The sequence below is a fragment of the Tachysurus fulvidraco genome, chromosome 1 (assembly GCF_022655615.1).
Source record: "Tachysurus fulvidraco isolate hzauxx_2018 chromosome 1, HZAU_PFXX_2.0, whole genome shotgun sequence".
NCBI classification, from domain to species: Eukaryota; Metazoa; Chordata; class Actinopteri; order Siluriformes; family Bagridae; genus Tachysurus; species Tachysurus fulvidraco.
This window is the reverse complement of record NC_062518.1, coordinates 26,904,471-26,915,796: the sequence shown is the minus strand read 5'-3', so window position 1 is coordinate 26,915,796 and position 11,326 is coordinate 26,904,471. Positions and strand designations below refer to the sequence as shown.

General features: G+C 44.4%; 1 protein-coding gene across 1 annotated transcript in view; it reads left to right on the top strand.

Annotated features, from left to right (window-relative positions):
• Positions 1-11,326, top strand: part of si:ch211-106h4.4 (MAM and LDL-receptor class A domain-containing protein 2) — a 31,541-nt gene that overhangs the window by 1,174 nt on the left and 19,041 nt on the right. The window contains exons 2-10 of the mRNA XM_047811539.1: positions 6,704-6,820; positions 6,960-7,088; positions 7,176-7,275; positions 7,438-7,600; positions 7,726-7,969; positions 8,055-8,177; positions 9,287-9,414; positions 9,523-9,757; positions 10,588-10,850. Coding sequence (XP_047667495.1) covers positions 6,704-6,820; positions 6,960-7,088; positions 7,176-7,275; positions 7,438-7,600; positions 7,726-7,969; positions 8,055-8,177; positions 9,287-9,414; positions 9,523-9,757; positions 10,588-10,850 — 1,502 coding nt within the window. The remainder of the gene's footprint in view (positions 1-6,703; positions 6,821-6,959; positions 7,089-7,175; positions 7,276-7,437; positions 7,601-7,725; positions 7,970-8,054; positions 8,178-9,286; positions 9,415-9,522; positions 9,758-10,587; positions 10,851-11,326) is intronic.

Here is an 11,326-nt window from a genome sequence, read left to right as displayed (position 1 = left end):
GCCATTTAGCATATCCAGGATTCCCCATATGATATAGCATGAGCAGAAGAAGCATAGATTTGTTCTAGTGTCTAGTTCTTTGTTCTAGTCTTCCTGGTTGTTACTGTAGATGTCTTGTGTTTTAATATATCATATATGATCTATAATTGTACTATCCAGTGTCACCCAGAAAAGGATGGGTTCCTATTTGAATCTGACTCCACTCAAGGTTTCTTCCTCTGGTTGTGTCATGGAGTTTTTCTGTTCGGCAGTGACCTCTGGTTTGTGCAGAATTTAGGGTCCTAAATCTAAATACATATCCAAATTTCTGCAAAGCTGTGTTGTGAGAATGCTGGGGCAGAATATAAATAAAATTGAATTCAATTCACTGGAAACAAATTTGTATGGGAGAGCTGGCTAGTGACTGGGAATTGTCAAATGGAAGGGAAGAGAAGAAGAAGAAGAAGAAGAAGAAGAAGAAGAAGAAGAAGAAGAAGAAGAAGAAGAAGAAGAAGAACTGTTTGTTGTTTGAGGTATATTTTTAATGTTGTATGAGCACATACTTACGGCTTGTCTTAAACAAGTTGTCATTAATCTAGCATGACCACTATTAGATGGCAAAAACCTTTACAAAAGCAATATTGTGGAAAAGAAAATGAAATTTAACTCTGTGGGACCCATATTCATAAACATCCATAGTTTTGAAAAATGTTGCTTCCTTCTAAATTTTTGATTTTTTTCCACTCATTATTTGATTTTCTTATTTTTATTACATTTTATTAAAAAACAACAAAAACCAAGTAGCATTTTAATTAAAAAATGTGATGTAAAGGGCAAATATTAACCATATATGCTGTTTATATTGCTTGTAATTGGGATGAAGTAAACATCTGTTGAGTATTTGAATATAAAATCTTTGATTGTGTTGAATTAAAAACCCAAAAATGCAGCGGGTTCACCAGATTCACGAACACTGGCTGAGTAACAAAAATACGAACATCATACAAGGGTTAATTCAATATAAATTCTCCTCCATTCTCATTCTAAATGTGTTCAAACTGCAGCTTTGCTTACACCGAAGCCCAGGAGCCTGGTTGTCCTGCTGGACAAAGCTTCAGCTTGACACTCAGGCTACTGTTCTGCAGCTAGACCTCAGACAACAGAGCATTAGGTTACTGTCGTAACCCCGGTTCTCTGAAACATCGAGTGGAGAGATCCACCTATGGGAAGGGCATCCGTTCCTGACCTCTACAGAAGCATCCAATTGCACCAAGTCTGGCTTGACAGACAGGAGCGCGTGCCAAAGGCCGGTAAGGTAACGCCCCTTACCCGAGTGCATAATGCACCTGCACGCGCTGCCTTTATGCCATGTTCTTTGCACATGCCAAGAACATGTAAATAAACATGTAAATGGACCAACCCGAGCTTATGGCGGGGAGAAGACCATATGCCTGAAAACATGCACAGCCAGGCCGGGCGGACAGGGCTGACAAGAGTGCACGTGGCTACGAAGAGCCCACACTCAAGACCGCATGAGCCACGGTGGTACGAGTAACATCAAGCCGGTAGAGCCTCAAATGTCCTGCAAGGGAACTCCCCCAAACAGAGCCCACGAAGCAGCCAAGCCTCTAGTGGAGTGATCCCTGAGGCCATCTGGAGGCTGCACGCCCCTAGACTCATACGCTAAGGAGATAGCTTCTACAATCCAGCGAGAGAGGCGTTGCTTAGAGAAGGGTTTTCCCGTGTTCAGCTGGGCCCGAGAGATGAAGAGCTGATCGCTCCCCCGAAAAGAGTTCGTCCTGTCCACGTACGCCCGTAGGGTGCGCACAGGGCACAAAGCATTCAACCTCTGGTCCTCCGCAGAGGAAAAAGGACGAGGGTGAAAAGCGGAGAGCTCAATCACACCACCAGTGAAGGCTGGAAAGCGCTTAGGCACGAAGGCTGGGTTAGGCTTAAGCCAAACCCTATCCCCGCTGAGTGAGAATTTGGTGCACGAGGAATGAACCGAGAGCGCATGCAAATCACTGACACGTTTGGCGAAAGCCAAAGCCAGGAGCAGCGCCGTCTTGAAGGACAGCAAACTGAGGGAGATATCCCCCAGGGGCTCAAAAGGCTGTTGGGCCAACACCTCCAGCACCACGGAGAGATCCCAATCCGGGACCACACTCCTGGTGACCGGCAGGGAGTGGCAGGGAGCGGCGAGCGCCCCTCATAAATCTACGGATAAGGGGGTGCTGCCCCACCGTAGCGCCAAATAGACCTTAATTGTCGAAAAAGACCTGCCACGATCGATAAGGCCCTGTAAAAAACCCAGAATATCAGTGACTGAGCACAGATACGAGACGAGCTGGCGCTCCTCGCACCACGCCTCAAACACACGCCATTTGCAATCATAGAGAGAGCGTGTGGAAGGGGCCTTGGCACTCTGAATCGTGGCGATAACGCGGGGGGGAAGCCCCAGCGTGCGCAAATTCACCCTCTCACGGGCCAGGCCCAGAGAGCCACCCTGCCCGGGTGAGGATGAAAAATCTCCCCGTTCGCCTGAGTCAGGAGGTCCGTACGCAACGGGAGGGGCCACGGCTCCGCATACAGAAGAGGAATTATCTCCACTAGCCAAGGTGCCTTGGGCCACCTGGGGGCTATGAGAATCAGAGATAAACCCTGCACCGCGACCCTGGCCAGGGTCGGGGATATCAGGCAGAGCGGAGGGAAAGCGCAGAGCAGCGCGCTGGGCCATGGATGAGCCAGAGCGTCCACGCCGAGGGGGGCGTCCTCGTCCCGAAGCGAGAAGAACATAGGACAGTGGGCGTTTTCGCGCAAGGCGAAGAGATCAACGGCAGCCTGGCCGAACCTCTCAGAGCAGTCCCACTATCTGGGGGTGGAGCCTCCACTCTCCGTACAGAGGGTTCCCCCTCGACAGAAGGTCTGCACCCCTGTTCAAAAGGCCCGGGACGTGAGTCGCCCGTAACGACAGAAAATGCCACATGCTCCATACCAACAGCTTGTGAGCCAGAGCGTGAAGCCTGGAGGAGCGCATGCCGCCTTGACGGTTGATATACGGAACGGAAGGACTGTGAATTCGTAACATACGCCTTGGTAGGCGAAACGAGGGAATTTTGTGTGTGGAGGATAGATGCATATGTGGAAAAAAGCATCGTTCAGATCGATCGAGCAAAACCAATCGTTCCGCTTTATCGAACGTATGAGAGAGCCGTGTGTTAACATTCTGAAGTTGTATTTCTGTAAATTTTTGTTCAACACTCTGAGATCCAGAATAGGACAGAGAGATCCATCCTTCTTTGGGACCAGGAAATAACGAGAATAAAACCCCTGATCGCTTAGATACACGGGCACAACTCGAATCGCTCCCTTCTCGAGAAGAGATGAGATTTTGTCTTTCAGAATGTGGGCGGAGCCCTGGTCCGTGCGGGACCAGACCACTCCGTTGAACCGCGGGGGTGATTGGACAAACTGAAGTCTGTAACCCCTCGTGACTGTGTGAATCACCCAATCGGGGGCCGAGACAGACAGCCTGGCTGGACCGTTCATTGATGGCGCGACGGCGCCCTCCAGTGACCAAACCAGAGAAGTTTTCATCATATTTTTGTGAAAAACTGGGGCCGTAGCCTTTATTGAACATGTGAGAGGTGTGCGAAGGGGAGTGTTTGGTGACACTGCTTTTGCACTCGATCCCACGGCCGTCCCTACTGGGACCGGGGAATGCACTCTGGGTGACATGGGGAACAGTGAAGCCTGTGCGGAACAAAGGGTGACCCTCGCCAGCAAGGGGGGGCTGACCTCGCCGAAGGAGACCCTCCGAGACTTGGACGGGTGAACCTGGAGGGTAGAACGGGTGTCCAGAGGGCTGGCCGCCCATGAACGCGGACTGAAGACCCCCAGAGGCCGAACATGAGGTCGGCCGCTTACGTTTCGGAACAGAAGGAGCGGAGATAGGAGGCCTCCGAGCCGCGGCCGCGGCGAAAGACGTCTTACCCCAGGGCCTATCGGGGGGGGAGGGGGCCCGCCCTGCTGAGCCTGTGGCTTCCCACGGGGTTTGTTGGACCTGCCAGCGTAGTGGGACTGGCGTCCCGCAGAAGGAGCGTTAGGCGGCCGCCCAGATGGGTTTCTAGGAAGCTGGCTTTCTAGGAAGACACAGTTTGAAGGCCTCGTCCTCCTTCTTCTTATCAACGCAGCGCTGCTGCATCAGCGCAACGGCTGGGCCGAAAAGAGCTTGCCACGGCTCAACTGGTGCCCCAGCGATGCGGCGCTTCTCACTATCGGGGAGACCAGATACGTTGAGCCACAGCGCACGTTCTCCGACCACCGACAAAGCCATAGAGCGCCCGCTAGCCTGGACAGCCTGACGGGCATTGCGGAGGACGAGGTCATTGACCGTGACGATCTCCTTCCAGAGATCGGGGGATGGCGACCCACTCTCCAGCTGCTGGCCCAAATCCAGCAGGAGTTCAGCCTGATATGCGGACAACAGCGAGGAGACATTGAGAGCTCGAATGGAAAGAGCTGAGGCTTTATAAGACGCCTGATAGATCGATGCGGAGAAACAATCCATCTTGCTCGGGAGGACGGGCTTGGGTGGGGCGAGCAGCCGGCCAGGGATGGGTTAAGGTGTCTGGCGATGGAAGGCTCGATCACGGGGGGGTCGCCCATGCCCAGACCCACCATATCCTTCACCTCAAGCCCCGCGAGACCGTGTTTTAGATCAAGCGGATCTCCCCAGCAATACCTCATGTGTTTTGCACATGCAGGGAGGATGGGCAGGAGCTGCTTCCTCGAGCCGGCATTAGGCCCTAGGCCATTAGTCAAATATAACACAAGTTAACACAGCATGCAGTTTTCACATGAAGGTTTTTATTATTAAAGGAAAACAAAATTCAAACCTACATGGCCCTGTGTGAAAAAGTGTTTGTCCCCTAAACCTAATAACTGGTTGTTCACCCTTAGCAGCAGGAACTGCAATGAGTCTGTTACAGGGCCGTGGAGGAATTTTGGTCACTCATCTTTTCAGAATTGTTGTAATTTAGCCTCATTGGAGAGTTTTTGAGCATGAAACGCCTTTTTAAGGTCAGGCCACAACATCTAAATAGGATTCAGGTCAGGACTTTGACTAGGCCACTCCAAAATCTTCTTCAGCCATTCAGAGGTGGAGTTGCTGGTCTGTTTTGGATCATTCTCTTCAGCTTGAGGTCACGAACAGATGGCCACACTTTGTCCTTCAGGATTTTCTGGTAGACAGCAGAATTCATGGTTTCATTTATCACAGCAAGTCTTCCAGGTCCTGAAGCAGAAAAAACAGCCCCAGACCATCACACTACCACCTGCCATGCAGACCGTTTTTGCCCAGTCTCTTTCTTATGATGGAGTGGAACACTGACCTTAACTCAGGCAAGACCTGCAGTTCTTTGGATGTTGTTGTGGGGTCTTTTGTGATATCTTGGATGAGTTGTCGCTGTGCTCTTGGGATAATTTTGGTCAGCGGGCCACTCCTGAGAAGGTTCACCACTGTTCTAGCAATCTAACAATCTGCAAATATTGTATTTTTATGATAAAATTTCAGTGCACAGTGAAATACACAAATTAAATGTTCAATTCTTTTTTAGCAAATGCCTCAGGTTTGACTCTCTCTGACACTAAACTCTGAAATATGATATGCTGCAGTAAGTACTGTTTTATAAAAGTTGTTAATTTTTACATTGTATTGTACATTGTTTTTATTTTACATCATATTGCAATTGACTGCCAAGAAAAAAAAACGAGCGCAGTTTGCTTTATCAGTTATTTTGCATCACCCCGTTTTTTTAGGTTTAAAAAGAAATGAGTGTTTTTTTAAAGCTGTATATTGCTGAGGTTGGGACTGCCTGGTCACATCATCTTTGAACTACTGTTGAGTCAGTCAGCTTTGTGCTGGGGTCTTCATCAGCGTTCATTTGAAGTCTTCAGCAGGAAGGAATTAGTGTTGGGATTGTTATGAACTCTAAAATCGCATTGACCCATCAGTTCCTCTTGAGCTCTTGGTTGCTTAATTCCACTCAACCACAATCTGGTTTAGAAAGGATATTTTTTACATTGACATTATTTCCTGTCCAGTGTCACCCAAATGATGATGAGGTTCCTTTCTGAGTTCTGGTTCCTCTCAAGGTTTCTTCCTCATATCATCTCAGGGAGATTTTTCTTTCCACCATCACCTCTGGCTTGCAAATTAGCGATAATTGTTAGAAAAATATAGTAACAACTTTAAACTTTTTTTATATTCTGTTTCTTTACTTTCTATAAAACAGCTTTGAGACTATGTGAATTGTTAAAAGCGCTATATAAAATAAATTCAGTTGAATTAAATGTAAGTGCGGGGGCACGGTGGCTTAGTGTGTGGAGTTTGCATGTTCTCCACATGCCTAGGGGGTTTCCTCCGGGTACTCCGGTTTTCCTCCCCCAGTCCAAAGGGTGATTACATAGTAGGTTGATTGGCATCTCTGGAAAATTGTCCGTAGTGTGTGATTATGTGAGTGAATGAGAGTGTGTGTGTGTTCCCTGCGATGGGTTGGCACTCCGTCCAGGGTATATCCTGCCTTGATGCTCGATGACGCCTGAGATAGGCACAGGCTCCCCGTGACCCGAGAAGTTCGGATAAGCGGTAGAAAATGAATGGATGAAAACGTAAGTGCACATTGTCATAGAAGTGTGTGTACTTGCTATGATATTTCCTTAGGTTTTGCTACCTGCTCTTCTGGACAATTCCACGGTGGTTTGCAGAACTATGTGTCTTACAAGAAAGTGTGTGACTTCAGTGCCAGCTATAATGAAGAACCAGGCCAAGAGTTCTATGGTACGTTATTATCTGTATTATCTCTTCCTATAATCCTTTTATAATATCCTTGATATTCTGCATTAATACCTCCCTGTGAAAATGATGATAGTATATACTGTTTTTAGTGTTTATAAAAGGTGCACTATTGTATCTGCAGGATCTTGTGATTTTGAGAAAGATGCTTGTGGATGGAAAAATATCAGTAAGGATGAATTTCGGTGGAGGCTTGAGAAGGCAAACATTAGCACCATCCCGGGAGTAGACCATACCACTGGAACCCCATGGGGTACAGAGCTATTGTTATGAATTTATTTTATGCTTATACAGAAATTAAAATGTACTGAAACTGCATATCTATAACTATCTTTTATAGGTCAGGTCATGCATGTAATGGGTAAGAACATTGGGCTTTACTCAAAAGCAGTTTTGGAGTTTTCCTTTCCTCAGGACACTGCACTTGGGTGCCAGATAAGGTAAATAAAAGTTAACTCCACCAGTTAAAACAATTCTTGCTGGTGATAAGTCTGTAATGCCACAGTACTAAGAACTGAATATGTATTTATTTATTTTTTCTGAGTGTCAGATCAGTATTCATATCCATGCTAAGAATGCTAAAAATATCTCTCATTTTCTAGCTTTTGGTATCATCTACATGATCCTGTTGGTATATCCTCTCATTTTGCCCTAAGTCTGGACACTAATAGCACATCTGTAGTCTTGTGGGAGATTAAACAGGGGCAGACTAATGGTTGGGTAAATGCAACTGTGAGAATTGGAAATCGTCCTAAAGGATCCAAGGTATCCAGCGTTAAACATTTCTTGTTAACATTTCTGCAACTTGTCAATTCTTGGATTATAGCTTATTTTGAATCTTTGCTATAAACATCTAGTCATCAACATATCTTACTCTTATTTATATGCAGATGATGTTTTCTATCGATCCAACTTATATCGGAAATCAGGATGTAATGCTGGATGATATTGCATTGATGGGCTGTGCAGAAGGGGATATTCCTGCAGGCTCAGAGCAGCTCAGCTGTGACTTTGAGAGTAACACATGTGGCTGGTACATTGACCAGTCTGCCAGTCTCACCTGGGAGAGGAGCAAAGGTCAAAAACCCTCATACGACAATCAGGGACCAGGATATGACCAGACAACTGGATCTGGTAAAACAGCTTCTTACATTTTGGCCAGTTTTTTTTTTAATTATTATTTACAGGCCATAAAATGCAAACATTTTACATTTTAAAGGTTATTATATGTTTGTTGGAACAAAAAAGAATTCAAATCCATCACAGACTGCAAGACTAATCAGTTATCTCCAGCAAGTCAAATGTGTCAGCTTCTGGTATCATATCTATGGCCCCAGCATTGGTGAGTGATGAGTAAATAATATGAGCAATGAATCAACACTTTCTTTTTGTTCCTTTATTTTGTGGGTTAAGGAAATTTCATCAATTTGTACTAAACTGTCATTTTGATATTTTGTTCAATTACAGTTTTAATTAAAAAAAATCTGATGTATGTTTGTAACAATTCTTGAAATGCTAGTCAAATTAGCTTTGAGTTTGGCATGGAAAGATATTTAATATTTTAAAAGGCAGGGTCTCTGATTTTTGAGAAATGCTTCAGAAAACTGAGTCGGGCCGAATAATAAACAAAAATCAAAACAAATATCAAAACAAACGTGTAGCCAATGAGCAGAAAGGGACGGGGCTTGTCAATATGGGTGGAGAGAGTGTTCAGTGTGCATGTGTGACGTTAGCAGAAAGCGGTTTTAACATTGACATGGAGGATAAAAACAAAGAAAGAAAGCGAAGAAAGGCTTACGATAAGGCAAGAAGTAGGATGTGTTAATATAGGATCATCTTTCCAGCGCTGGAGAGAACTGAAGGAGCAGGAAGTTGCCGCATATTCACAGATTGGAGTTTCCAGAGTCAATAATTCCTAAACGCTGTTACTACACAAATAACACATCTTTTCTATCGTAGTAATGTAGAGAGGCAGCTACAACCGTGTTTTGTGTACTAACAGCGATTAGCTCAGGAGGTATTGACGCGGGAAACTAAACTTTACTTAAGACGCCGAGGCGCTTTTTTCCTTCTCGATAGGTGAGTAACGTTGGTTTTGCTTGGTTTGGTTTTGTTGGTTTTACTAATATATGCCTTTGTCCTTTGCACGATTATGCTTGTGTGTCATTTTTGCTTGTTTGTTTATCTGCAATCGTGTTGTTCTTCCCTTCAGCTATGATAAAGACACATTTCTTTCCATTAGTTGCCTGTGTTACGTATGTATGTGTGGGCGGAGCTATCAATACAGGGGTGGGACCCGTTTGGGTTAGGGGCGTGTTTGTTTTGGTGATTTCAAATGTCGACGTTGGCTTTCAAAAATTGGAGACCCTGCCTTTAATGGTCGTACTGAAAACAAGGTGTTGCCCCTTACTAAACTACTTACTATAACAAGGTTTTCTGTGGCATTCACAGGCTCTCTCAGATTTATTATTAAGAATACTAATGGGACAGAGACAGTTGTGTGGACTAGGACTGGCACACAGGGGAACAAGTGGCGCTTTGCAGACTTTAGCTTTGCTACCAATGACAGTCCAGTACAGGTACTGAATTTGATATATAGTGTGTGTGTATGTATATATATATATTGTAGCTGTTACAGTTGTGTACAGTTGGAAATTATTTGTGTGTCTTTGTGTGTGTGTGTCTAGTTCATCTTTGAGGCTATCTTGGGAGGGACTGATGGGAGTATTGCTCTAGATGAAGTGCAGGTCTGGAGCAGTGTAAATGGGTCATGTCCACCTGAGAGAGAATGTACGTTCCAGAGCTCTCTGTGTGGCTTAGAAACCGATCCTTCAGCTGACTTTCCCTGGGTCAGAATCACAGGGATGCAGGCTGCTGGTTCTGCAAGCCCAAGCAAGGATCACACTCTTGGCACTGATCAAGGTGAGAAGTTCAGCATCGACCACAGTTCAACAACAAGACATACTTTAACTGTTTCTATTTGTCAGGCCAGATGGTCAAACTTCAATATGCTATACGGTAAGTTTAGAAAAATATCAGACTACGATGTGACAGATAGCAGTGATTCAATAGACCTACAGTATATACTAATATAATAAGAGGAAAACAAATTGACGATTGACAGTATTTCAGTCTTTTTTTCTCCCTTCAGTGTGTATATCAAGCTACACAAAGCTTACTTTTATTACGTAGAGTAATAAAAAATACACAACTCAGAAGCAACCATAAATTATTGTTCTTTAGACTTTAGCCACCTAGGTAGATTTAATGAGCTACAGTAGCTCGCATCTGTTGGCATTGCTGGGGAACATACTGATGTACACTACAGAGCTAACAGTATGTGGCTACCTTCAGTTGTTCTAAAACCATGGTCATTAATATTGAGATGTTAATATGGAGACATTTTGATGATGGAGCAAGTTTAGCCTTCTTAGTTTACAAGTTATAACAAAGGGAACATTTTAATGTTAAAGCTTTCAAAGACATTTAAGACTACAGTGTCTGTGTGCTTCTAACCTTCTGGCAATAATGTGGGAAAGACCCACATATGGGTGTGCTGGTCAGATATCTACATAGTTTTGACCATATAGTGTACAGTATGTTAACAGTTTAAGCAAATTTAAAGCATTTATTTAGATAATAATGGTCTGAACATTATATACATCTTTTCAATCTCCAATTGTAATGTATTTTATGTTTCAAATTTATTAGAAAACTGAATTTATTAAAATATTTATATTTCCTTCACTAAGGTTACTACCTGAGTGCGCAGCTGTGGGATCGCCCGAGTGGTAGTAAAAGTCGCATGGTGACACGGTTTTATGAGCCAAATCTTGAGAGTGAGGAATGCTGGATGTTCTGGTATCATATGAGTGGCAGAGATGTGGGAATGCTCAACGTGTACCTGCACGAGTCACTCAACTCTCAAGTTACTCTTTGGAGCCGCAGCGGAGATCAGGGAGATCGGTGGAGACCTGGTCGAGCCACTGTAGTCAGCCCTCTCAGCCCTTACCAGGTAAATGTCCAGGCAATATTATACAACTGGAGCATATCAGAAGACACATATATAGGGCAACACTAAATAGACAAGACTGCTATTATTACTTGCTGCTATTCAGGACTGCACACTTGTATGGATTTCCAACTTTATGAACTTAACCTTGTAATCAGAGTAATTAAGTCATTTCAAAACAACATCCTGTCAGATAAGGACCAGTTGGATATGATCATTTTTATGAATGGAGGAAAGATATCATCAATCATAAAGATTAAGCAGCCTTCCCTTTGGAACTGCTGTTTAGCTGAATATGGCTTACTTAGCTTAAAATGTGACACGATAGCAATGTTTGCATGACGTTCACAAAGGATATGACATATCTCATAGCAAATAGCACAAAAAGGAGGAACAGTAAGAATATTTACAGTGTGTATATAAAGAAAGAATTGTTGCATACTTACATTGTGTTAAGATATAATAAAGACTATGGATCT